At 45.6% G+C, this 27,737-nt stretch overlaps 2 protein-coding genes across 4 annotated transcripts; both read right to left on the minus strand.

The window, feature by feature from the left end:
* Positions 1-11,147: 11,147 nt before the first annotated feature.
* On the minus strand, positions 11,148-14,827 carry PRLHR2 (prolactin releasing peptide receptor-like). 3 transcript variants are annotated; one of them, XM_046941896.1, is made up of 3 exons: positions 14,767-14,827; positions 14,249-14,345; positions 11,148-13,732 (listed from the first exon to the last, which is right to left on the minus strand). In XM_046941896.1, exon 3 carries the CDS (start codon positions 13,689-13,691, stop codon positions 12,606-12,608), a length of 1,086 nt encoding a protein of 361 aa, XP_046797852.1. In that variant the 5' UTR covers positions 13,692-13,732; positions 14,249-14,345; positions 14,767-14,827; the 3' UTR covers positions 11,148-12,605.
* Positions 14,828-20,469: 5,642 nt separating this feature from the next.
* Positions 20,470-27,652, minus strand: CCDC32 (coiled-coil domain containing 32). The gene is made up of 4 exons (NM_001199531.2): positions 27,539-27,652; positions 27,062-27,308; positions 23,694-23,850; positions 20,470-22,351 (listed from the first exon to the last, which is right to left on the minus strand). Exons 2-4 carry the CDS (start codon positions 27,300-27,302, stop codon positions 22,213-22,215), a joined length of 537 nt encoding a protein of 178 aa, NP_001186460.2. The 5' UTR covers positions 27,303-27,308; positions 27,539-27,652; the 3' UTR covers positions 20,470-22,212.
* Between the last annotated feature and the right edge of the window lie 85 nt (positions 27,653-27,737).

Consider the following 27,737-nt stretch of genomic DNA (forward strand, 5'->3'; position numbering starts at 1 on the left):
CTCGTTTGCTTTTGTGTCTGTTGCAGGTTTTACAGGGTTGTTGCATGGTTTCACACTCATCCTGTCTTTTTTCAGCTCTCTGCACAGCGGTTTCTGCATGTTTTGTTTTTTTTTTTCTGAAGCTCTTGCATGTTTTTCCAGGCTTTCTGCATCTAATTTAGTGAAGGGTTAATGCACATTTTGCATTAAACCTTTAGGTTTATTGCAGGCTTTCCTGAGTTGCTTCATGTTTTACTCAAACTAGGGGAAGTTCTGCTGGGATTGATGCACATTTTCCTGGGATTGCTAGGATTTGTGGGCTCTGCCAGCTGCTCCCTCCCTTACGCTTGGCCCCATAGGACTCAACAGCATTTCCCACCCTGCAGCCATGGCTGGCAGGAAGCAATCTGGCACACAACATGTTTAGAGGAGACCGATGTCTCGGAGCCACCGAACCATTTAATTGCCAGTAAATACAGCCCACATGTAAATAATTACACAGACCCGGAAAACTGCGTTGTCTTCTGTGAGCTGGCAGCCTGCAAAATCCCTGTGGCAAGTGGATAAATGAAGATCTCTTGTCATAAGGAGGAAGGAGCAGCAATGAGCCTGCCTGGGGATCTGCTGGTGTTGCTCTGGGAGGGGATGGTCACAGCCGTGGTGCAAAGGGTGAGATGGTGCCCTTGGCTGAATGTAGAGGAACAAATCCTAAAAATCCATCCCTTCCCACCAACGGCCACATCAGGCTTTGCCCATCTCATAGGGATTGCCACCGTACCCTCTGTGGCCGTGTCTCTTGGGAAGAAGAGCTGAAAGGATTGACCCCAAAGTTTAGACATTCACAAGCATTATTTTTCTGGCACAACAGGTTTTCTTTCGCCATTTTTCCCTTAAAGCTGCTGTATGTTTGCTGAATTGAGTTTGACTACATGATGCAGACTGTTTCCTCCATCAGCCTCTTCACGCTTTATCTGTTCCATTAAGCTTTAACCTCACTTCCCTTGAACTCGCTTTATCTCCTTATCCCATTTCCCTTTATTCCAAGCACGTTGGACAATGTTGGCACATTGCTGCTAACAAAGCATTTTGTGAGAAGTCATCACCCAGCAGCTAAAATTCACCCTTACCCTTACATGTGCTCTGTAGGTAAGCACTGCATTACCCATCTTCTAAAAGAAGCTACGTTGACCTCATGGACTTCTTCATGTTGACTTCTTCATGTTGACTTCATCGTGGTCTGATTTTTAGGTGATCCTTTGTGGAGCCAGGAGTTGGACTCCGTGATCCTTATGGGGTCCTTCCAACTTGGGATATTCTATGATCCTATGGGGCTTGCAAGCATGCAGCAAGTTGGTGGGGTAACCGGGATAAGGGCTGGGTGGGGAGATGGGAATCAGAGCTCTGGGGAAGGGAAATGTGGATGCCGGAGACCGGAGTGGATGTCATAGAAATTTAGGTGGTTATAAGAGACAGAGACATCTGAATGGGGTCTCCTCGTGGACAGCAGAAAGAATGGAGGCCACTGATGCACCAGTTTGGGCTGCCTGTGCTGAGCAGAGACCACTTCCAGCTGTGTATTTCAAAACTTGGAGACAAGCAACTGTGCCAGAGAGGCCAAATTTTGGAGAAAATTATTGACTCAGAAGACGGTGAGGGCCTGGCACAGGCTGCTTAAAGGAGCTGGAGGTGCCCAAGGCCAGGCTGGATGGGGCCCTGGGCCACCTGAGCTGGTGGGGGGCAACCAGCCCACAGTAGGGGTTGGGGCGGGGGGGCTTTACAGTCTCTTCCAACCCAACCGTTCTGTGGTTCTATGAATTTTTAGGACCCTTCCAACCCAACTGTTCTGTGGTTCCTGGGGTTGGAGTGGCTTTAAGGTCCCTTCCAACCCAACCATTCTATGGTTCTATGGAATTTTGGAGAGAGAAATTGCAGGGTGGTGCATTTATCACTGCGTAGTCACAGCAGAGCGCCACACCACTACATTTGGCATCCTGAAATTGCCCTGATACCCTACTTGGATAAGGAGCTGTATCATAAGGAAGGGACCCCAAATCCCCACTCTCATCTCAGAAGGAGCGATGTCAACCCAGCAGTTTGGTGTTTCCCTGGGTTTAGGGGGTTCCTATAGCAACAGAGCACGCTTGTGGTAGCTCTTGCCTTTGTGGCAATAAAAGAGTGCTCATGCTCATTTTCTGAAATTAGTGCCAGTCACCCTGCACAGTGCGTGTTGTCAACATGGTTATACTAATCAGCAGCCACTACACAAGCAGAGACAAAACAGGGGCTGAAACCATTTCCCCCTGCCTGTGCCCACAGCTGGGGGATGCATGGAGTGGGATCTGCCCCCGAAATATTGCTTCCATATAAAAGAAAACGGGGTCTCAGGATGACCCCATACCCGCTGTGATAAAAGCCTGAAGGCTTTGCTTGTCACCCTCCAGAATGTTAAAACTGCAATGGAAATGATGCCTGGGCTGTGGGTTTTAGGGGCAGATCCCAGCCCTGCTCCATCCTTGGCTTGTGGCTGAGCCCCAGTGGTACCCAACATAATGGGTGATGGGGACGCAGATTTCTGGGGACAGGACTTGGTCAGCAGCTCAGGGGAAAATGAAGAATTAAGTATGGTGAATGCCAGATTTTTCTCAGAGAGGATTTAGTAACTGTGGAGGATAACAAAGGAGCTTCCCACCATCTGCTGTGGGAGCTGAATGAAGGGTAAACTGACTGAATGAAAGGTAAACTGGGGCTTAAGAAATCATCATTAATTTGCCACAGCAAGACCTTGCTATGCTTAGAGAAATTAAAATGCGAGCTCTCAAATTCATCCTGCAAGGAGCTCAGGAGGAGAAGGTATCAGGGGGATGCATAATGGGTTGGAAATGGGTCCATTCATAAATCACTCCCAGTAATTCACCACCGCTGAAGGATTTGACAGGTCATGGAGTGGAGACATTTAAGTGTGCCTGATCCAATGGGATCCAGGGCACTCCTCCATCTCCCTTTCGATGTAGTAGGGGAGAAATGGGGTTCAGCTGATCTCAGCTGAGCAACAACACAAGTGGTGCTGTCTGACAGTGCGTATGGACTGCGTGCCCTTTGGAAATTGTCACCTCTTGTGCTGCCAGTGGGGAGCTCGGTTTCAGCCCTGGGGGGTTTGCCATTGCAGGCTCATGGCTGTGAGTTAAACAGATGTAAGCTTGAGTTAAGCAGAATGATTACCTTAGCTCTTCAGAAATCAGGCTTCTAATCCCTAGCAGAAGCAGCAGGGGTGGGATGGAGGAAGACCACGTAGAAAGGCAGCAGAAAAGTTCAAGGAGTAAAAATGGGCTGTTTGATGTATTACTTTCTATGGCATAAAACCAAGGTGAATATTTAGGTGCTGAGATGCTCCCTGCCTCAGATGGGGATAAAAGCCCAGTGCTTTCTGGAGCTGGGTACCCAAGGACTTTGGAGGACACCAAGAGCTCTTTGCACTCCGAGTGCAAATTGTGGCAATGCCAAGATCAGAGTTTCTGCCATTGAGCTATTTGATGACGTTGCTCCGGCAGGTCAGCATTATGGGATGCAAAAGGGCAATCTTCATGCTCTTAGGGTAGTAACTTCCATGGGCTGAGCTCAACATTAAGGATTCACTGAGTCAGGGAAGCTAGGCTGCTCTTGGTGGACTCAGTGTGACATCTCAGGGTTGTTACCCCCTGCCAGAAGTAGACGTGGCAATGGTTTCCATTAGGTCCTCTAGACAGAAGGCAGCAAGAGGCGATGTGGTTAAACGTGAAAATGCTTCCCTCCTATCTGGCCCCGTTACCTGTTCAATTTTCGGATGGGAAGAAATGGGAGATTTCTGAACAGATTGGCTTCAAACCCATGAAATGGGACAAGCCAGGAGGGGAAGAGGCTCCTGTAGAGCAAATTCTTCAGTCTTGGCCTGTCAACTACAGCCCATTGTTGTCCTGGAGCCAGCCTTTGTCTGGATTCATCAGTTGTTATGAACCACCATGAGTGATGCTGTGTTTGGTGTATCTGATTTATGACCCAATTGAGCCAGAACAAAATGTGGGCAGTCCACATTCATGTTGAGCCTCTTGTGGAAGATTTTCACCTCTATTATCTGACTGCCTTGCAGCAATTCCAGCCTCTCTAATACTTAATGAGGCAGGGATGGGTTTATTCTTATCTTCTGAAATCAATGTAAAAGAGGCAAAATTATCTGAGCACCTCATTACCCCTCCCACCTTTTCTCCATCCTTAACTGCTTCTCATACAAGCTGAAGTGTGAAGGGCTGTCTTGCTTCTCCACTTCTGCTGAGCCTCAGGGACTTTAGCATCACTAGGAAATGTATGGCATTTGCTTTTAGGGCTTTGGGTTCCGGCCCAAGCTGAAGAGAGGGGAGAGATGGAGGTGTGTGTGGGTGTCTGCTGCCCTTCTAGGGCGTCTCATCACCTCAAAATGTGCACACTCTGCTTGAACCACCCCATTGCCTCACTGTTTCAATGCCTTCTGACCTCCTGCCTGGCCATCAGGCTGTTCTCCCACTGCTGTAATGGGGAGCAGAGTGAGGTAAATAGTGGCCTCCAGGAAAGACATTTCCAAAAATTGTGACATTGAATGAGGGCATCAGTCTGCTGCCTGGCACATACTGGGGAAGCCCACCTGCCCGTGACCTTCATGCAGGAGCTATTTCTGCAACATTTGTCACTCAAGGTTAATAAGAAAGCCAAGCTGAAGCTCATAACCACAATAAGTCTTTTACATGTGACGACAACTAAAGAAAAAGAGACACCAGGGAAAGAAGCTTGGATAGGAAGGATAGGGGTCAGCATGTCTTTATCTCAGTCTGGTTGCTAACACACTGGTTTTGAATGAAGGAGAAAGGTGATATTTCAGCCTGGGCCCCAAAATGTTCAAATTCCCCCTTCTGTCCTCCAAACTTTCTATGACTTTTCCTAATTTCCTCATTACTTATTGCCTCCATCTGTGGCCAGAAGTTCTCTCGTTCCCTCCTTAGGGCTCTACATGAATTTCCCTTTTGCTGTCATTTGCCTTAGCAATTGTTTTTAATTTCAAAATATTTGAGTCTCTTTGTGAATAAAGAGACCCCTCAAGAAGCTGGCTTCTTATCCATAAAAAACATGAAAATAAGCTTAGGTTACTCATCTGTGTTTTGCAAGCCTACCTCCCTAGCTGGAATCAAGACCTAAAGGAAGGAGGTGGGCACAGTTTGTACAGCCTATGAAATCCCCCCATCCAACAAAGCAGTTTGAAATGTGAAAGTTATATTCTAAGACATGCCAAGGAAATCAGAAAGGAAGAGTTCCCTGGCTGAATGTGGAATATGTTATTCTTAATGAACCAGAAAAAGATAGTAAGAAAGCAAACCAACATTTCCTATGCCAAATTCCTCCATGACCAATATTTGTCTGATGACTGCAGTTCAGCAGAGGGGGGTTCTCTTTTAATGGCTGTCAACCGCAATCACTGCTGATGACATCAAGGGAGAATAAAGGTAGCAAGGTAAAAACGAATGGAAAATTATCAGGCTAATTTTATTTGCTTTGCCTGATTGGAAGACAAAGGAGGAAATTTCCAAGAGGCAATTCAGTGGATATGAAAAAGGACTCAGCAGTCTTTCATGTACATTTATAAATAATGCTCCATCTCAATTTATTTTGAAAGGAAGGGGAAAGAATTTCATCATTTGCTGCTGTGCGAGAAGACTGAATGGTTGTCAAATAATGGCAGTAATACCCTGCATGTATGTAACCTCTTTCAAATGATAATATTCCAAGTGGTTTCTAAAGAGTGGCGCTGTAACAAATAAATATTATTTTCCTCTTCCAAAAGAGGCTGTGCTGGAGGAAAAGGGGTGGAGTTTCAGGTCGTTGTCCTTGGAGCTGCCCTCAAAGAGCTGCATCTGGCTTGCGTGAGGATCCTGGACACTCAACAGTAAGGAAGAAGCCACCATGTCAATAGAGATGAAGAGGAGGTTGGGGGTGAGTAAGAAGGATGAGAACAGATTTGCTCAAAATAGCCTGGACTATCAAAATCACTAGCTATAATCAATTCAAAGAGGATCACATAAGCAAAGGAACATGGCAATCCACGTAACCACAGAATTACCAGTTTCCAGGTCAACTGAAAACAAGTCGTCTTGAGTGCTCCTGGGCTGTATTCTAGCAGACTGAAGAGTTGCAGACCACCAAATCTCAACAAAGATGATAATCAGGTCTTTAAATCCCTATATTTAAGATGTGTTGGGAAAGACTGTGAGAGTTTCAGCCCAAGGAGCTTTTGTTAGAGGTCTCATTCTGGCAACACCAAAACGTCTTGGGTATCACAAAGGACAATGTCATAACTCAAAAATACCTTTCTCGGCTGACAAGCAAATCACCTTGTACCTCATCTTGGCAGTTAAAAAGGCATTAATCTCAGAATTGGAAATTGTCTGTGGCTCAGATGCGTGCAATGAAGAATCAATTGGACATTTGCAATGTGCACGGACCCCAACCTGGGTCTCTTCATTAGTTGAAGCAAATCAACTGATAAAATATTGAAGCAACATGCGGATGGTTGCAGAGGGCTGCTCTTGAGCCTTTGTCCCAAAAGTCATGCCCTGCACTCAAGACTCTCATACTAATTAAAAATAAACCTCTTAACTGTCTATATTTTGGATAATTTAGTATCTGCAGCTCCTGGCAACAGGAAAGATATTGGTGGGTTGTTGCTGAGACCAAGAGCAACACCAAGCCATATTTCATCTGACAATAGAGGTTGCAAGGAGAAAACATGCTTAGACGAGTATTCAGCAAAAATCTTCATAACAGAGGATGGTTCAACAAAGTTACCCCCTTTATAGCTGCCTGTTCCTGGTAGAGCAAGCGAAGAGGATCTTGTTGAGGAAAACGGCACAGAGTCATCCTTCAAAGATATTTTATCTAATTTACTTTCTTTAAACAAACAAATTGTATTCTTCTTTATGTGAACCAATTCCTTTTAATCAGAGCCTGTGATGACTGGACTTGTGGAGTGATTTTGAATGTATTCTCAGAAGACACTCAGGCTTTATCTCATCCTTACAAAACAGTGTTTTTCTGTTTCCTGCATGTATTTTTGGAAGACGAACAAAACGTCCCAGCAAGGAGGGAGAAATTGAAAGTGGGGAGAACTTATGGGTAGTATGGGAGAGATTGAAAGTGGGGAGAACTTACCCTATGGGTAGTGAGGCTCCCCTTTCAAAGCTGCCCTCCTCTACACCTTTAAAACCCCTGATCTGAAGCTGAGGGGGAAAAAATGACAAGAGGAGCTCATGAGGACAATTGGAGGGGTTTTAATAAAGAGTGAGGTAATAGAGCTTGTGATGGGAGGAAATTAAGAAAGAAAGAAAGGATTGACGCTGGATAACAGCCTGTGATTTCCTATGGTACCATTGGTTGGAGGGAGGACTTATAGCCCAAGGCAAGTCGTAAAAATGCCATCCTTTTAGGTCAATTAAAGCTAAGTGGGACAAAATAATGGGAAGTTCAGATGAACTCTGTGGGAAAGAGGAGCTGTGATCCTGCCCCATTTTTTCCATTTACTCGACTCAGAGACACAACCTCAATTTTGTCTGTTTACTGCTTGCTATAGCACAGAACCTGCCAAATCTGCGCATTTAGTAAATGCCTCTAATTCAACCTGAATTTTAGGAGAGGTTTGAGTTGGCTTTGAAACTGCAGAGATTTTCATCAGTTGGTGACAAAAAGGAGAAAGAAAAAGAAAGAGAAAGAGGAAAAGAAAGAGAAAGAGAAAGAGAAAGAGAAAGAGAAAGAGAAAGAGAAAGAGAAAGAGAAAGAGAAAGAGAAAGAGAAAGAGAAAGAGAAAGAGAAAGAGAAAAAGAAAGAGAAAAAGAAAGAGAAAAAGAAAAAGAAAAAGAGAAAGGGAAAGGGAAAGGGAAAGGGAAAGGGAAAGGGAAAGGGAAAGGGGAAGGGAAAGGGAAAGGGGAAGGGAAAGGGAAAGGGGAAGGGAAAGGGAAAAGGAAAGGGAAAGGGAAAGGGAAAGGGAAAGAATAAGAAAAAGAAGAAAAGGGAGAAGCCAAGGGACCTGCAGGAGACAGGCCTCTTCATTTTATTTGTCTCATCTTGAGAAGAGAGGAATTTTATTGTTTTTTTTCTGTGAGAAACTTGAAAGAAATTGTCCTGTTTTTCTCAGCAGCCTTTTGAGAAGAAATGGTTTTGCATCTTGGGTTACATCCTCATCCCCTGTAGATGACAGTAAATGGCACATAGAGGAGCAAACCCCATATGGCCTCCAAACACCACGAAAAAATATGGGTGCTTCCATACTGGATTTACCAGCATGGCCATCTCTATCTCTATGAGCTTATTTTTGTGTGAAAAAGAAAGAATGATCGGGCAATTTTGTACCCCATTCTTTTCCTTTCTCACAGTGGTTGAGTATGTCATGTTCAATGGGGACAAGGATTTTGGTGACACCGTGGATGATGGGGACCTTAAAACCATAGAATGTTTGAGTTGGAAGGGACCTTAAAGACCATCCAGTTCCAGGCCCCTGTCATGGTCAGGATGGCTACCCACTAGATCGAAGATGAGCTTCACATCACAGCATCCTATGGACCACGATTTTGTTAACCTGAAAATCTTCAAGACTTTGAGCAGATCAAACCTATGCCCTTAACACACAGAAGGCCAAAAGTCATCATTCCTACCCGTTCCCACAATCCCATCTCTGTAGGAAATCTTTCTCCTTCCTTAGCCCCTTCCTCCTGGGTCTTTGCACACTGCTGAACCAGAACTTACATCTGCTGTCATTGCTGGTCTTGTTCTTTTTTGTGTTTCTTTTCTGTTGTGTTCAAGGAAAAAATAATTGAAACCACTGGGTCAGCAGCAGCTACAGCATGTCCCAGCTGCGTGTCTCCTTCCAGCTGGCTAAGAGTTAAAGAAGAAGTCCCTACAGCTTTCCACAGCAATAGGATAAGGAAACAAGAGCTGATGCTGGAATGAATTTGCTTATTTGAGACTTCACATTGCATGTGTTCTCATTTTTTGGTTTGTCTTCCCTGCATCTTTAGCCAAAGGTCAAAAAGATTTTGCTTATGGCTTTTGTTTACTGTGAGACTAAGCAGGAGGAGAGCCTTCCTTGTAAAGCCCTGAGCACTTTTCAACACCATGCACCGATAATATTCTCCAGACCACTTCATCCCACAGGGAAAAAAATCTGTATAATGTCTGGAAAAGCTTCCTCCTGCCTCAAAACACGTGCAACAGCAAGAGCAGTTGACATCCCTCTCAGAATGGCATCCCTCTTTGACTTGGAGAATTTAGTGTGGCGTTGGGGTGCAGGTCTTTCAACTCCAGTAGGACTCCAAACTTGTCCCCAGCATGATGAAATGGCTTCTTCTTCATGTGCTCATCGCAACAAGAGAGAAAATAAAATTGCCCGTGCCTGGCCTTTGCTAGCTGGATTTTGACATCTGGACAACAGGGCAGCAGAGCTGTGCAGAGCCTGAGCTGGGCACGGGGTGGAAAATCCTCCCTCTCCTCAGTTCTCACGGCACGTAATGAGGTGGAAAGGTCGCTGAAAGGTTTAGCTCTGCTTGTAAGTGAAACGGGGATTTGGGGATTTCCGCACAGCATTTAGCGAGGGGAAGCTCTGCAAGCCAAGGCAGGTGGAGCACATTCTCCCTTCTTCCCTCCTGGGGATATCCAGCTGGCACAAAGCATCGCTCCTAATGAGGACAGGTCTCTATTGTTTGGGATGCCTCGCTTATTTCAAACCAAAACCACATGTAAGCCTCATGGTACTCAAGTACTAGCATCTATTACAAGGTGGGAGAGATACATCCCTGGCTGTTTTAGCTCACTTCTGCAGCAACTCTGTATGGTTTTTTTAATTGCTATTGGCTTGTTCACATTTTTAAGGATTTGTGTGGTTTTTCCCTCCCAGGCTTTGAGTCCCCCGTTCACTGGAGTAGCACAGAACTCTCAAGCCACGCAGCAAAACAAAGCAATCTTTGCCATAGAGAACACCTCTGCTTGCAAAGAGCTTTGCTGCACAGCCTGAAAATCCAAGATGAAAAGGCCTATTTGCGTTTCTATTTGTGTTGTTTGATGTTGCCTACTAAATACAACTGGATCAAGCAGCACTTCAGCGCTAGAAAAACTATCCAGCATCCTGAGCACTCGTGTGGTTGGACTTGGCTTTGGGTGTTGACTCATAGGCAGTGCTCACTGTGCTGAATGGAGGAACCATGGCTGCAGCATTACTGAAAGCTCAGAGGAGTGAAGCAGTGCTCACTGCCTGGAGAACATGAGCCCAACTGTCAATCTGTCCATCCGTCCATCCATCCACCCATCCACCCACCCACTCATCCATCCATCCATCCATCCATCCATCTGTCCGTCCTCCCAGCTCCATGCCTCTCTTCCACCACCACAGAACTGAGAGTGCAGTACAGCCAGAGTGAACCAAAATCCCAGGGAAATAATGTGATTATTTCAAAAAGCATTAATTTAAGAAGATGATCGTGAGCTCTTTGCTGAGTCCCACCTGATTTATCCCCCATCAGAGGCATCCTCTGTGCTCAGCAGCACGACAGAGCTGGGAAATGCTAGTGCTGGATGGCTTAATCACTCTTCAATCTCCGTTTTTTTTTGTTTTTTTTTTCCAAGTTAATTAAATGTAGAACTAATCACATCAAGCAGAGTGTTTTTGTGAGCACCACGTGCTCTCTGGCAGCGTGCAGGCAAATGGGATTCAGTGCACAATCCCACATTTGTGCAGAGTTCCTCAAGCAGAAGGCTGTGGGGCAGCAGGCGTCTGCGCCCCAAATCTGAGCAGTGTGAAGTTGCTACTGAGACCCATTATTTGCCATTGCAAAATTTCAGGTGGATCCGGGGTATGGGCAGTGCTGTAGTGAGAAGTTCAAGTGAGTGAAAGAACATTGTGAGTCATTTCCCTGTAAATAAAAGAAAGAAAGGAACCGCAGAGCTGTGTCACAGCAAAGCTTCCCTGAAAACCTCAGAGCTCCAGCCCTGGTTGCCAGCTAGACTCTGAGCAGCTGCCCGTGGCACTGATGGATAAACACTTCCAGATTGATTGGTTTCCTGCAATGAGATCAAATTTCATGCAGGGGGAGTGACTGCAGGCCTTATCTTTTGGGTTCAAATCAATACAAACAACAGCCTGAGCTTTTTAAAGCCTTTATTAGCAGAAGGGACAAGGAGAGACCTGGGCTTTGCTCCTCCAGCACAAATACTTCAGCCTCAGTCCTAAGCACAACCCTATGTAGCCACAAGAAAGCTGCAAGAAGCCAACAGAGTGAGCTGTGTTGTGTTTGATGGGTTTCTGTCTCCTGTTCCAGAATGGCCATTGGGACCCATGAAGGTCTCAGCAGTAAGGTGATCCAACAGCAGGTTGTTGCCTAAGGCTCTTAAGGTCCAACCAGCATCTGGAGACACCAGAGTGCAACCCACAATTTATGCAGCAGTTTTGGGGTAGCCCATGAGCAGGATTCCTACCTCTGCCCAAGAAGAGCATATACCGTCTTAAACAACTCTGAATGGAGATTGAGGACTTCTTCCTCAGCAAACACACAACTTGATACCTTTCTTATCACCTATTCCATTCCTTTGAACCCTGTCTGCCTCATCTTGTTTGGCTGCACACTTCTGGCTGGAGAAACTGGGACTATCCAACGAGGTTACACAGATGAGGTTACTCAGAAAGACAAGTAGATGATGGAAGTGTCCCCACACTCAACACAAGCTGTGGCGGTGAGCCCTGCATGCTAGCTGGCAGAAGAACGCACACTTCTGAATGTATATTGTCCTTTCACCAATGGACTGCAATTTAAACGAAAAAATGGACAGATCTTTAAGTGCTGCCTGAGAAAGCTGGTGTTCCTCCAGAGGCAGAAAAATGCTATCTGTTGCTTAGGAACAATCTTTATTCTACAAAATGACAATGTGTACTCCAAAGACTTCTTTAAATGCACTCAACATCTTGCCTATCCCTATACATACCACAAGGAGACGTCTTTGTGCTGCAAATACAGCACCAGTCCCCTGGCATAGTCAGCTGTGGCTGGAGATCTAGGGCGTGTATATACCCCATTCCCAGCCTTGCTGCACAACCAGTGGTACAGCACAAACATTCTTCCTTGCACACAAAGCAAGCACTCATACTGAGGCAGATTTTGACTGTGTCAGTGTATGTGTAGGCATTTCTGCAAACTGGGGCTTATGGAACACTACATCACACCAATTATACACCCAGTCGTTAATCCAGATATATGTACGTTGTTCTATTTCAACAAGGCAAGTGAAAGCTGTTTCACTGACACTGATTCTTGAGTCAGACCAGGTGGGAGCACCCACCAGTACCCACTGTGTCTCTATGGGGGCTAGCAGGTAAATCCTGCTCAAGATTACTCTATTTTCACATGGTTGTGGTGTTTGTTGTTGGTGCCCTGGTGTGCTCTGTGTCAAGGAATAAAATGTCCTTGAGCTGCTCAGAAGAGCTGCTACTTGAGGACTGACATCCCATCACTTGGTTCTGTGGTGCTTGCTCTCCTTGCCAAGCACAAGCGTCTACATCCAGGCCCAAGAGCAAGCCTGTAGGGGAAGTTCAGCTAAGAGAACCTGGTTTGCAAAGCTATCTTATCCGAGAGCCCGGCTGGGGCATCTGCCAGGGTGGAGCAGGTGTTGAACCGAGAAGCTTTGTAGGACACGATGCTGGAGCTCTTCTTCTTGCGGTAGAAATAACTGCTGAGGTGGAAGCGGAACTTGTCATGGAGGGAGGCGTAGATGAAGGGGTTGTAGCAGGCGGAGCTCATGGCAATCAGGTGGCATGAGACCTGGATGACGTTCACGTATCTCTTGTCCAGGATGGTGAACTCCTCATCAATGTCTCTGATGAAGTTGACCACCTGGAGGGGCAGCCAGCAGACCGCAAAGCAAACCACCGAGACGGTGAGCACCCGGAAAGTCTTCTGCTTCGTTTTGCTCCATTTGTCTCGGCCCGGGTAGGCAGCTCCTGGGATGTTCCTCCTCTGCAGGTGATAGGAGATGGCACAGAAGGAGACTGACACCGCCAGCAGCGGGAGCATGTAGGACAAGAGGAGCATCAGGCATGAGTACAGCAGCCGCTCCCTCTCCTTGTGCTTCCAAAACTCCTCACAGATGATCATGTCGTGGCCGATGGCGTTGAGATCCAAGTATTGCGTGTGCAGCGAGGTTGGAACAGAGGCCAGGATGGAGAGAAGCCAGATGCAGGCCACGACACAGACGCAGGACTTGCGGCTTATCCTCCGGTGGATGGGGTAGGCCACGACGATGTAGCGGTCAATGGCGATGGCGGTGAGGGACAGCACTGAGACAAACACGGTGGTGGCCTGCATCAGGGTGACAAAGTAGCACATGAACATCCCGAAGAGCCAACCCCGCACCTCGAAGGCATAGGAGACGGTCAGAGGGACGCAGGCCAGGCACATGACAAAGTCAGCTGCTGCCAGGTTGCCGATGAGGAAATTGGTGGTGCAGTGCAGCTTTTTGGTGAGAGCGATGAGGAGGATGAGGAAGAGGTTCCCCGTGCACGCCACAGCCACCAGGGTGGCGTAGAGAGGGATGAAGAGTGGCTTAAGCTCCAGCAAGAGGTCAAGGCCTGTGAAGAGAGGGGCTGAGTTGTTCTGCCAGGAGTCATTGGGGAGCTGTGCCATGAGAAGGGCTCAGCAAGGCAGGGGCCCAACAAGTCTTGGCCCTGAAGAGGAGAGAGACTCACTGTGGTTGTGCTTCTGGGCAGAAAGACCAGTCCCCAGTGTCTAGTTCTGCAAGGTGTAGGTCCCGGTAGTTGCACACACGGAGGCTTTGGTGTGGAAAAAACGGAGCATGGCTAGGAAGTGGTTAACGGAACAGTCCTGCTGCTGCTGTGAGCTGCCTGCTGGGGAAAGCAGCTCAGGATGCAGGATTGAAAGTAATCCGAGCTGACACACAGTGGGGAAATAAAGGCACCGGCATTTCTTCTTGCTCTCAGTGCCTCACTGTCAGCCTCATTCCCTGCCTCCAGCCACACAGCTGGGCAGGAGGCTTCAACACATCCCAGCCCGCCCAACTTTTCCCCTCCCATTACTTTATCCCCTTGGATATTTACTTCTCCACAATGCTTTCCAGAGGAAAACCTGTGCACTGCCTTCCCATCACAGAGCCAACTCGGCACCCAATTCGCTCCAGACCCCGTCCTCCCTCTCTCTCTTTCCCCGTCACTTTGGCTCATTACCTGCAGCACTTGGTCCTCCTCGGGGCGTGAGGAAGCTGTCCCCAGCACAGCCACAGAGCTCCTGGTAGCAGCAGAACTGGAGGCAGATCTATTTTGTCTGAAAGTGCAGGGAAAAGCAGAATTACTCCCGGGACCCAACGCTATCACACATTGTTCCCCTTGCTGAACAGCCTCCTTACCCCTTATTAGTTAACTCCCAGAGTTTACTGAGAGATGTTATAGTTTCCTGCTTTGTGCTATAATTAAAGTAGCTCCAGGTCTGTGTGTCCAGCCTTGGAAAGCAAAATCTGGATGGAAACTAGTAGCAAATCTGATTGCTGAATTTCCATCTTTCAATTTTTTCCATCTTTCCATCCAGCATCAATATATATATATATTTTGCTCCCTTAAGGAAGCAGGACTCCCTCTGCAGAGTACACTCACCACCCATAATCTGCCCGGGGCTTGCCTGGCTCTGAGAAAGCTCCAAGATCCCTCTGCTCGCTGGATGTTTCAAAAAGGAAATGCATCTCATTCACCAGCTGTTGCTCCCCGCAAGTCCTCTGGTTGCTGCGATCCTCGCTCTCACTCCTTATTGTCGCTGTGATGCTTGAGCGCCGTGATTAAAAGCTGGGGAGGAGCGTGGCGTTCCCACCCGCAGGGTGGGTATTCCTGCTATGTGTGGGGATGGTCATGCTTGTCCTGCTGTTCTGCAGTGAGGTCTCTTCACTGAGTTGGGGAGAACAGAGAGTGTGGGCACAGGGACCATATGGAGCTCCTTGGCTGCCCTGACTGAGGGGGAGGATGATGAAGGTGTCTGTGGGGCAGAGTGGATGGATGCCCAGCTCTGGGATAATGGACACTCAAACCTGGGGTGTGTGTGGTCCTGCCATGGGGTGGTGAACAGCCAAACCGTAGGTCAACAGACGACCAAATATCAGGTGATGGATACCCAACACCCAGCCATGGTGTGAGGATGGTCCAGACATAGGGCAAGGGCAATTATGGGGTGAGTGTAGCCCACTTTGGGGCAGACAGCAGCCATGGGTGATGAATGCATGGCCATAGGGTGAGGACTGCTGTTGGATTAGAACATTCAACTATGGAGTAAGGATGGCACACTCATGAGATGAGGGCAGCCATGGGATGAGGGTGGCACAGCCATGGGTCAGTGGATGCCCAACCAGGGGTCAATAAATACCCAACCATGGACCAATGGACATCCAACCATGATGTGATGGACACTCAACTATGGGGTGAGGGTAGTCCAGACATGGGGCAATGGACACCCAACAGTGTAGTGAGTGTTGCCTAGTCATAGGGAAAGAACAGTCATAGGTTGAGTATGGCCCAGTTGTGGAGTGAGGGAGACCATTGGTTGAGCGTGGCTATTGGGTGATAGCAGCCATGGGGTGATAGATGCCCAACCATTGGGCAAGGACAGCCCAGCTGTGGGAACAAGGATGTCACAACCACGGGCCAAGGATGGCCACAGGATGAGAGTAGCCAGCCGTGGGTCAATGGGCACCCAACCATTGGATGAGCACGGCCCAGCCAAGGGGACAAGAGTGGCCCAGCCATGGGGTGGCGATAGCCCAGTCAGTGAGGGCCACCACTGAGAAAAATATGTTACAGAGCTATAGGGCACAGCATGTACCCCACAGGGCTGAACCCCAGCGCACAGCAGCAGCTGCGCTCATAGAGTGAGATTGAAGCCAGGGGAGCTGCAAGGAAGCGGGGGCAGAGGCTCCAGCTGTGCTGGAATCATTCAGAGGTGTTGAAGCAGGTGCAGTCAAGTCCCTGGTTGGATGCAAAAGGTCACAGCAGAGCTTTATTTAGGGAAGGATGAGCCAAGCCAAACAACATTTTTTTTTTTTTTTTTTTTTTGCTGTGTCATTGGTGGGGGTTGGTAGGATGATTTTCTCACATCAGAAATAGTGATTAAAGGGCTTTTTGAAAAAGGAGATTTACAGTTTACCCTCAAAAAGAGGGAGTCGTTCTTTTTTTGTTCTTTTTTGGGGTGATACAGGAGCTGGAGTTGGTGGTGAGAGGGTTCCTGTGGCCTTGGGGTTGCGGTGTGAAGGAGCTTACGGGCCAATGGAAGAAGTGATGGAGCTGCTCATGAACTGTGTATGGAGCAAGAAAAAATTACCTCCCCAAAAATGTGAGTACTGAGTGAGTACTGGGGCTGCCAGACAAGAACTTTGGGGATTCACATAGGGGGGAAATAAACAAAGAAACAAACAGAAACACACGTATTTTCTTCTGACTGGGAGTTATTTGCAGCCACTTTGTGGCTCTCCATCTGCTCCTCAAAGCTCAGTGTTGGAGGAGGTCCGGGAGGGAGGTGGCAATGGGGACGTTGCACTGTAAGGAAATCTTGATGTAAGAGGAGAAATGTGTGGCTAGAGCCACGTGCATACGTTTTGGCAGCTGGGCTTTGCTAAGGTTTTGCTTCAGAATGGTTGCAAACCCAACTGGTGCCCAAAAATGTAAGCTGAATGAGCAGAGGAACAGTCTGCACAGAGCAAAGAGCAAGGCTTAAATCTCTACCATCCCATTTTTCTGCTTTGGCAATGACTTGAAAACCATTTATTTTCCTCCCAGATCTCATGTTTATGGGGTAGATACTGTTGCACAAATGAGATCTCCTGGAAACCCTTTTGTCCAGCTCAGTGCCCTTCCCATTGCACTGGGGCTAAGGTCAAGACCTTGTAGCAGTGCCATTGAGATAGAATGGTGTAATGAAATGCTACGCAGCACCTACAAAATACTATTAACTGTTGAAGGCTCAGGCACATGCAAGTGCTGCTGTTTTGGGGCTGCATCTCTTCTTTTTTAACATCTCTCTTCCTTCTTCCCATCCCTATGGTCCCATCTTGTTGCAGTAAGAGAGGGGTTTCGCACTTGGAAATGGAAGTGGACTTTCGAAACAATTCCCAGATCATTTCATCCTGGTGAACTGATGCGTGGATCAAGATTTGAGAAGCATTTAGAGAGATTCGAGGGCTGGGGAAGAATTAACCTTAGAAGCTGTTGATCACCGCATTGTAGTTACGCCATGCAATACTGATTTCAGTTACAAGATCAAGTTCATAAGAAAGGATTTCTAATGAGATCTGAGAGGCTGCCAAGTACCAAAGAATCGTATTGATGTTCACTGACTGCTGTAGTTGTATCCCTTTCCTTATGCAATAGCGTTATGACCAACTTGGTGGTAATGAGCTGAAGTTAAGGCCAGGGATCATTGGGTTGTTGACCCCGAAGGCTAGCTGATGTTTGGCTGGAGCTCTTTGGTGGCTATGAGCTTTGGTTTCTTGCAGCATGGGGATCCCATAGTGATGGACCAGGAAGGGGGAGGTTTTGGGGAGCTCCAAATGTGCTCCAAAATCACCTCATTACACAGACACCAGTCTCCGTGCTGCCAACTGATTTCAGCAGTAAATTTGGGTTGGTCCTCCAGCTGGAGGACTCAGAAGATCCAAGCAACTTGACTGATTCCTCTTGGGAATGGCAGGAAGAGTTGGCAAGGGGGATTTGTACTTGTGGCTTTGGACTTAAATCCTATTTGCAGCTGGGGTTGATTTTAGAGCCTCCCAAATTGGACAAAAAGTGGAAAATATGTGGGAGTTCAGCCAAAACCTCAGTTGGTCTCCAATGGTTTTGATCACTTAGTGTAGACTGGGGGATTATGGAATGACACACCAATCCCCATGCACTCCACAATTACGAAGTGTAGGGTATCAGGGCTGCTTGTTTGACATGATTGGGTGTCTGGATGCCAGACCCAAAGCAGGTCAATGCCCATCAGCTCCCTCTGATTTCTTATGAAAGATCTTTTCATCTTCATGCCTTATTTAAGTAAGGGAAAATTAAAAGTCATCATCATCAGCTGCTAGAAAATTCTTTTTTTCTCTTTTTCTTTTTCTTTTCTTTTCTTTTCTTTTCTTTTCTTTTCTTTTCTTTTCTTTTCTTTTCTTTTCTTTTCTTTTCTTTTCTTTTCTTTTCTGTAGCAGGAACGGAAATTCTCAGAGTAGTCCTAGAAGAAGTTCAACAAAATTAGGACTTTTGGTGGGAGAAAGCTGTTAATTTGCCTCTGTCTGATGAATGTGGATCGGTGCTATTGAAACTGGCTAAGAGCTGGCTGTTAAGAAGAGCACTCATCTCCACCAAACACTCTGCAGGAAGAAAATAATCTCTGCTTCTGTAGCCTGGCTGGGAGCAGCCATTAATTTTAAAGTGTAGAACATTCTGATAAGGAAAGCAGAAGGCTCTTAAGAGATCATTTTAGATGAGAGATGCAGCTTCGACATGATAGAAAATAATGAATTGCTGCTGGCTGGGATGGACACATCCACCCCAAGCTGGCCAAGGCTTCACCCCACACGTTCTTACCCTGGAAGAGCCTCCTCTGACCTAATCCTTATTACTTTCATAGAGCTGTAGGAGAAATCCCTTATCCCAAGTCTTGTATTGCCCCATGCCAGAAGTTTTTAGCTCTGATTGGATAGAAGAGGTCAGGCTGGTGGGCTCAGAGATGAGTTTGGAAGCTGCAGCTCAGTCCTCATCTGCCAACCAGCAATGCTTCTTGGAGCATAAATTTTGGGGTATCTGCAATGACATCCCAGTGCTCAACCTACCCTGCGTGGCTGATGACAGGGAACATGTGTTTGCTGTGGTTTCCATCCCCTTTTTGGGATGAATGTTGGGGTCACCTCTTAGAAATATCTGTGGATGCCAGGAGTTCAGCATGTTTGCAGAGACCACCCAAATTCACTTCTGGAAATGTCCATCCTGGCCACCTTCCCTGCAAAACGGCCACCACAGCGTGGACTTTCCTCCTGTAGCAGTTCTCTTAACTCAAAACCCTAGATGGCTTGTCAATTAAAGAGGAGCAGGATATTCTTAGCATCGTTACCCAGCACGACCAACTCATGCTTTGGCTTGATGTCATCTCTTTAAGCACACTGTGAACCACCTCTTTTCCCTTTATCGGTGCGTAGGAGCTCTTGGGAAATTTAGGAGTTTAGAGAAATGCCATTTCATGCTGAGAACTGTCATTAAAAGGCACAGATAAGAAAGGCTAACACGTGACTGGTGTTTTCTCACACCCTAACAATAACAGTCCATGTTTGATAGTATGTCTATGCTTGTGGGTTAGCAGTCAGAACACACTGCGTTCAGACTGTATCACTGATGGTTTGCTTTCCTCTATCATCGTGCTGTTATCAGCAGCTCTTCCTTTGTTGTTGTTGTTGCTGTTTAGATTGGCACATCTCTCGGTGTGGGAATTATTGCCACCAACAGGAATGCAGGTGTTGCTGTGTAAGGAAAAAAAAATCCTTAGTGGAAATGTTGCTCATACCAGTGAGAGTTTGTTTGACTGGGAGCTCAACAGCTTTCTTTTCCTATTATAAACCATGACAGCTCCAATTAATGTCCTCACTAGCAAAACCACACATGGCATCAACAAATGCACACATCACACCTTTCCCATATATTCTCAGTTTAAGCGGTGTTGTAAAAAACAGTCGTAAAGTATGAGTTTTTAAGTATAGATCAATCCCAAATCTGATTCTCTTTAGGTCAGTATTTCCAAAGGGTTGTTTATCTGACAGCTTCCAGCGTGCGCTCTTCCAGACACTGTAGTGTAGTGCCTTCAGTGGATGTTATCTCTTTCCTTGAGCAATAAAGGATTTGACTATGCCGGTGTCAATATTTATATGTAGTAGAAGTTTAAAACCAGATAGTTTGTGTACTTACAGAATCTTTAAACTCCTCATTTGTCCTTAGGCTGATAGATTGTTTTTTTTTTCAGTCCTAATGTTTACATCCCCATTGAGTTAGACTGAGTCAGACAACCTTCAGAGCAAGCCTGCAGATTGATGGAGCTGGATCCACTGCTTGATTTGGATGTGATCTCCAATTAAATGCCAATCTATTATCGCTTATGTTTTGGCAGGTCTAAGTGTCTGCTGAAAAGGCGATGCTGCATTGCTTCAGGACCTAATTTTCTTGTCTTGTGCTGACATTATCCATCAACAGCCACAAACAGAAAACTTGTGTTTCTTCCTGACCAGTGTTCAGCATGATAATGTAACAAAACCATACTGCATAGTCTTCTGCCCGCCCTCTTGGCCACGCCAAAGCTGGTGGGTGGAGATGATGTGACACTGCAGAGCCAGATTACGTGGATCTGGGACATTAAATGTTTTGGTACAGTTATTATGAATACATTTCTAGCTCAAATAACTTTAATGGCAATAGACAATGTAATATAAAGCATCTTCAGTCACTGCTAATCACAAGAAGGAAATGTATTGACTGCAAAATAGCCTGGGTACAGAAAAAGAAATTGCATCTTTCTCTCTTTGCACATTCAATTTCTGATAAATGCTCGGAAGTGCCTTCATTATAGCTTGACAGCACAGGTGAGAGATGGCATTTACAGCACTGTATCTGAATACAGAAAAGCAGACTTATTCTTAGAGATAAATTAATAGGGGCATTTAAAAGATGACAAAGGAATCCGTTTCAACAACACCAAAGCTTTGTGAGCCTTGTATCATTGACATTCAGGTGACTCACCGTGTTTCTCAAATGTTCACGTTTGTTCTAATGGAGAATTATGTGTGACTGCTTCAGAGAACGGTGAGGCTGCAGTGGGTGGTTACAGCACAAAGCTAATGGTGTGGGCAAACACCCAGTCATGACACTGAAGAAGCAGCAACAGAATAACAGCCAGCAGTGAATAAAACAACAGCACGTTTATAACTGAACAGAGACAGGAAACAATGAACGTGATAAGCTCCTTTTAAAAATGTAATTTCATACATAATGAACAATCTAATGTGCTTAAGCTACTAGAACTACCCCTCCAATTTCCGTCGAAAGAGCTTTATCTGACAGGAGATGTACACTGCTTCCCTCTATCGACCTTTAGCGTCAACACCAAGACAAAGCACAGCTTAAAGAAGCATCGGTCTTACACATGACTACAGATTCTTTTATTGACTAAAAATGGGAAACAACCCCCTGCAGAGTTAAACAGAATGAAATATATATGCTAGAATATTTTTAACGTAGGTAATTTTGTGCTCGTTTGTGATGAAAACAAGCTATTTGTAGCCTCTCGGTTATCACTCTTTGTTTTCCTGATGCAGGATCTCACCTGACCCTTTCTGGGAGAGGCTGAAGGAAATGAGAACAGGTACAAAGTGACCAACAATAAAAATACTCCTCCTCCGGTCCACTCTGAAACAGTTTGGATGGCCAATCAAGTGGGACATTCTTGGAGGGAACACTACAAGGAGAAGAATGTTACCAAGCCTTCTGTTGCTACAATCTCAATACTGTGATCAATTTAACAATTGCAGTGACAGCTTCCCTTAGGATTCCAAATTTAGACAGGTGAACAACCTCTGTCCTCCTTTGGGTAAAGCTCAGAGACAACTCATAAATAGTGAAGTCTGATAAAAAAAACAACACAATGGACTTTGTAAGAAAGAAAGAAAAAAGACCAAGTTAGTAATAAAGAAGGTACAAGACAAGTACAAAAACTGATTCAGTGGCTTGTTTTATCTGTTTCTATTCTAGACCATTATGTTTTTGATGCTTCTAAACAACTGTTCTGTTGTTTTGTTTTTTTTTTCCCTATAGTTCAGTACACCTCCTGATGAGTTACAAACAATTCACATTCATGCCAGAACGATTTGGTTGCTACACACTGGGACTACAATGGGACTACAATCAAAAAAGGGTTTCAGTTCAGCATATTCTGTTCCGCTCTTGTCCACAACAACCACCAGTCAATATCCTTGGAGATCCAGCGCTGTTTTGTTGTTGGATTTCATTTCATTGTCTTTAAATGACTGACAACTGGCACCAATTACTTACCCCCACCCTCTTCCTATCATTACTGTCGCTGCACACAGCTCCATCAGGGTTGGACAAGAGGCAGCTCTGCAGCATGGCTGCTGCATACCTCACTGCTCAGCAGCTGGACGCTCTTCTTCAGTCTCCTGTTTCTCTACCTGTGATTCTGGAGGGATGAGGTACTGTACCTCTTCAGTATTGATGGCCACTTTATCAGGTTGCAGCCATCTCTTTAGATGCTCCAGCGTGCTGAGGGAAAGCAAAGACACGGCAAAAGATAAGACAGTAATAAAGCTTCACAGGACATGATTTAGACTGACAAGAGAAGGTTAAGGGGAAAATATAGGCAGTACACCTACATCCTAGAATGCTAACAATACCACAGAAATACATAAATACATACTAATATACTTAATCTCCTACAGCCTATTTCACAATAGCTGGTCTCATGGAACAGACCTACTCTTGTCTGCGTTTAAATGCTGACTAAAACTTACTGTAACTATGAAATGCGTGTGTATGCTCATCTGCCAGGAAGTGACACAATTCATTCAATCCTTGCACAACAAAATTAACTTGCTCTTGCTCTTCTACAAGAGCAGAGTTTTGCTTGGTAGTGTCCTTGAGATGATTTGTACGCTTAAAAGTTATGGTTTGCTTAATTACGCTGCTGGATGAGCTTCAAATAGCTCAGTACCATTCAAGGGTGACCTCTAAACTTCATTTAGTCAAAGTCTAGCAGGGAAAACATTTTCATGGCTAATATCCCCAGCCTTTAAAAACAGAGTAGAGAGAACACCTATGTCTACAATTTGTTTTTAAATATAAATCAAGTTAACTGTCAAAGAAAGAATCTAAGACCTATTACAAACAAAAATTATTTCTCATACTTGAATTCCAAAATGAGCTTAAGTAGATTTTCTTTAAGGGAGAAAGATAATCCTTTTTTTTTTTTTTTCCTCAGATAGAAGCAATCCTGAACAATGTCAGCTCAAAAAAGAGAAATATGGAGACCATTATAAGTAATTGAGAACATAGATTGCTTTAGCAGTCTAGGAAAGGACTCTCATCTCAATTCATACATCATCTATAAAAGAGTAATGGGTGAGAGAGGAAGCATTGTAAGAGAGGCACTGAACTGAGAACCACTCGTGAAATCAAACCTCAGGTCTGGTACCAACCCTGGAAAGAGCTTCAAATCCCACTTGTTTCTGAAGCAGTGCTTGTCTAGACCTCACAAAGATGCAGGGAATGGTCTGAAGTTCACTGTTAAAAGCTAACCCTTAAAAGAAGGAATTTGAGACCCATTCGCCCCCTACTCCAAGTGTGACAAGGGAAACTGTCAAGTAGGTTCCAGTTGTTTCCTTACTGGATCACCCAGGTACGAGGAATGCAAAACAAAAAAATCAGTAAGCAGCTTTGAAAGTTCAGCCCATTCATGCCCTGTGTGTTTCCCTCTAGTGCGACCCAACTGGCATTACCAAAGTTGTTCAGAAAGCCTGTGTCAGTCTAGACAAGTTACAGTGAGAACTTCTGTCACAATTCTGTCCTATTGCAAGTTGTAACAATCCCTTTTTGACCTGCTTATTACCTCTCATCAGATTCATGTCCCTCTATGTAAAATTCAGACTCAAACTTCTCCTGGAGGAACCTGTCCCAGCATTCCTTCTTAGCTTGCGATAGAGTACGCAGCATGTCCTTGGAGGTCACCTCTTGAGACAAACCTTTAATTCTCATCAGCCTTCTCTCTGTGAAGAGATAAATCAGGGCTTTTTATTACATTTTTCTGAGGAAGAAAGAAGAAAACAAGTGTCTGCACCTCATTATCAAAAAGGTCAAATTAACATTTCAATGCTTAGTCTTTATTAAGTAACTTTTTTTCTTGCAGTTGAAATCTGTATGACAGTATTTCCTTCATGTAATTTTAGGTGACTCTTCAGAAAGAAACAAAGTGTAAGCAGTCAGTCCACTCTGCCCAATTCTAAGCTTTAATAACTTTTCCACCTAGCACTGAGTTTTGATGAAATTGCACAGAAGGGTACAGATCTCAGATGCATTGCGTTCCCACAATTTCCACGCAAATGGCATGGAACAGAAATCACACTAACTGTAGTATGAAATCCAAATAATGCCCAAACTGACGGGAAAAAACTGCAGTGAGCACAGCAGTATTATCAGTAGGGCATCTTAGAATAGAACGTGATATTGTGAGTTTCTCAGCCACAGGCTACAATGAAACAGTGTTCTTAGCAGACGCAGGGTAATCCAGCTACAATACACAAAGCAGCAAGGAAGCAAATTTTAGGAGTTCCTCCAGTCACAAAATCCCTTTATAATAGATTCTTTCTTAAATTGGGCCAGCTATCAACTTGTACTCACACTTTTTTTTTTTTTTTTTTTAACCAAAAAATGTATGATATGTTAGTCGAATTGCAGTAGCTCACAACAGGACAGCTTGCCTGTGGCTCTTTTTGGAGCTCGTCTTGTGTTGCAGAAGTGAGCTGTCACTGAAAGTATCTGGTTCTAACAGTTCTTAAGACCTGAAATATCATTATCTGCCCAAATACATTGACAGGCTGATGGTACCATTCCATAACTGCTAATCCTGACCATGTAGAAACCCACAGCAAGTTTCTACTTCTGCTGGCTTAACCAGAATACACAAAAGAAACTTTGTGTTGGAGTTATGCTTTCATCCTGACTGTGTGCAAACAAATACAGACTTAGACAGAAACCTGCTTGTAAAAATTTATCCATTAGCATTTTCTGAGCAAATTAGAACTGCAGCAGCAATTAATACAAGAAGAGCAAATTCTGTCTTGTTTCTATGGCACCTTTGATCAGATACTAAGAGCTCTACTTAGCTTTCCATGAAACAACAGTCTAAAACAGTAACAAAGTCAAAACGGAGGCTCTGGCAGAAATAAAAGCTTAAAATCCATTTCTGCCACAACATCTCGATTTCTCCTGCCCTGTTTCTGCATGCAGAAATGGCATACGTAAGCCAAGCACGCGCGTGGCTGCACTGAAAACCAGATTACAAACTGACCTAAGATAAAAATAACTCCACAGAAAGGCAAAAGTGGAGAAGAGCCATAACATTGAATATTTCACTACGACTGGATGAGTAGCAGCCCAACTGTTAAGAGCACAGAGGAACCCCAAAGGCTTCTTCTAACAGGCAGCAGGAGCATCCTTCCTGGAACTGAATGCTGTTGTACTACATGAAGAGATCAGGAAATATTTAAAACAGGGTGGCTAATTCCATGGCCTTAGAGATAACGACTGCTGCTTTTAGCTGTGCTAGGATGTTGGCTCCAATAGCGGTAACCTTATCTTCCCCCATATCACATGTTTCTATTAGCTTTTACACAGCTAACAATCAATTTATGGTTTTGAAGGGCAAGATCAGGTCCCTGCAGTATAGAAAGAAGGGCTTCATAGCAAGAAAAGAGAAAGCAGCTTCACAAGGTAGACATAAGGGGCAAATAGAGATAGTTTATGTACAGAGTATTAGAAAACAAGGGATTCCAAGCACTTTCACAGGCGCTAGGTCCAGAATAACAAGGAGAATGAAGGCCATAAAGATAAGGACCGGAGAACAGCTCGAAAACATTTGGCAGGGAGGTGATTAGATGTCTGAAGTGCAAGCTGAAACCAGTTTGGGGGATACTCCCCTTCGGGGTCAGAAGTTTGCAGCGAGGAAGACTATGAGCCTTCGCGAGGAAGACTACGAGCCTTCATCATCATGACCTACTACGCACGCGCAAGGGGGGGAGGGACTGTATGCTAATGGACTCTCGGGAATGTAGTGAATATGTATCCGAATTCCTGTCAACTACTGACTATGTATTAGTTTGACCTATATCTATAGCACGATTTCTTCGGACGGTGTGCAAGTTAGGTGGAATGATCCCCCTTGCACCAGGGTGTACGCGTGGCACCAATAAACACATACCTGCTCTATATCCTTACTGGCTATAGGGTCTGATTTCCACACGTCAGTTTTATAGATTGCACAGGAATTAAGCAATAGCACTGAGATTGTCTGTATGATCTGCCATACTCTGTTATGCTAGAACAGATTCCAGCAAGCATTATTTAAAAAGCCCCTTTCCCGATTCCTCGCCTCCCCCAAAAAACAGGTCACAGAAATATTTCACTTTTTTTCTTTACATTCAGAAATGTCTCATTATTTCCTGGAGCCTCGGGAGACAAATGCTGGCAACACAGCAACACAAAGGCTCACAACAAGTTCAAAACACATTTCCCCTTCCTGAGTCAACAACAATGGAAATACATGCTGTTCGAAAAAAAGATGCAGAAAAAATACGTATATATTTGGCTTATACTTGTTAAAGAGTTCCTTCCCATGGAAGAGCTGAACTAATTTATGAAGAAAGGTTGAGTGAGCTGGGCTTGTTCAGTCTGAAGAAGAGAAGGCTCCGGGGAGGCCTCACTGCAGCCTTCCACTACTTGAGGGGAGCTTATTAGCAGAAGGGGGACCAACTTTTCACACAGTCTAATAGTGATAGGACAAGGAGGAATGGCTTTAAACTAAAAGAGATAAAGAGGGGAGATGTAGATTAGATGTTAGGAAGAAATTCTTTACTCAGAGGGTGATGGGGCCCTGACACAAGCTGCCCAAAGAGTCTGTGGATGTCTGATCCCACCTCCATCCATCATGCCATCCTGATCAAGTCCCAAGGCCACAGCAGGGCACTGGAGCTGGATAGGCTTTAAGGTCCCTTCCAAGCTAAGCCTTTTTATTCTATGACAAGCTGCAGCTGTATTTCTCAATTCCACTAATGCACTTGCAGTAATTGAGTACGGAGCTCTGCTGAGTACTTCCAAGCTGGAAAAACCAACCAGAGATGTGATCACCACCCCCACCCGATAACACAGTTGCTAGTAGGCACCTCAGCCAACAGAGGACCCAAAGCCCTACCCAACACTCACCTAGGGATGCTAAATACACCTCTGAGTCGTTCAGGGGTGCCCAGGGCTTTGGGTTCGGCTGGGAAGGGACCCCGTTGCCCTGGCTTCCTCCGTTGGTGTAGGAATCCAGGAATGAGTCGGTGAAGGCCTCACTGACATCATCCTTCTGGTCCGGACGTGGCAGACACGAGCAGATTTCAGCCCAGAGGTCCTCACTGGGCCTGGTAACCACAGAGTCAATGCTCTCAATCATTCTCATCATGAAGGCCTGTAGGGGGGACAAGTGGCACACGGTGAGAACGACTCAGGGTCTCTCTCACCACCCACCGCCTTTCGTCCAAACCACCCCAGTGGAGCACTGAGGGGACATTTCATAGCTCCGGGGGTGCCTCCCCTCAGAATGCAACATTTACACCCTTCAGGGCCCGAGGAGTCTCTCACGGTGTTAGGCCGAAGTGTTCCGGCCCCCCTTGCCCCCCCCCAGTCCCGTTCCCGCACCCTCCACTCCTGTCACCACTGCTCTCCGGGATGCGGTTGCTCGGGTCACAGCAGGGCCACTCCAACTGTCACCCCGCGCCTCAGCACCGCCAACACAGGAAGCCACAACGACTTCTGGCAAAGCGCCGATTGGCACTTGAGCTCAGCCAATCACCACGCTCCGACGTCTGATGCTAACCAGTCACCGAGCTCCGCCGGA

Source organism: Gallus gallus, chromosome 5 (assembly GCF_016699485.2).
Source record: "Gallus gallus isolate bGalGal1 chromosome 5, bGalGal1.mat.broiler.GRCg7b, whole genome shotgun sequence".
Taxonomy (NCBI): Eukaryota; Metazoa; Chordata; class Aves; order Galliformes; family Phasianidae; genus Gallus; species Gallus gallus.

Coding starts and splice junctions, on each gene's coding strand:
- PRLHR2 (XM_046941896.1), bottom strand. CDS start 13,691: ATGGCACAGCTCCCCAATGACTCCTGGCAGAACAACTCAGCCCCTCTC.
- CCDC32 (NM_001199531.2), bottom strand. CDS start 27,302: ATGATGAGAATGATTGAGAGCATTGACTCTGTGGTTACCAGGCCCAGT. Junction 23,851..27,061: donor GGTGTATTTAGCATCCCTAG/GTGAGTGTTGGG, acceptor ATCTCTTCACAG/AGAGAAGGCTGATGAGAATT. Junction 22,352..23,693: donor GGACATGAATCTGATGAGAG/GTAATAAGCAGG, acceptor GCTTTCCCTCAG/CACGCTGGAGCATCTAAAGA.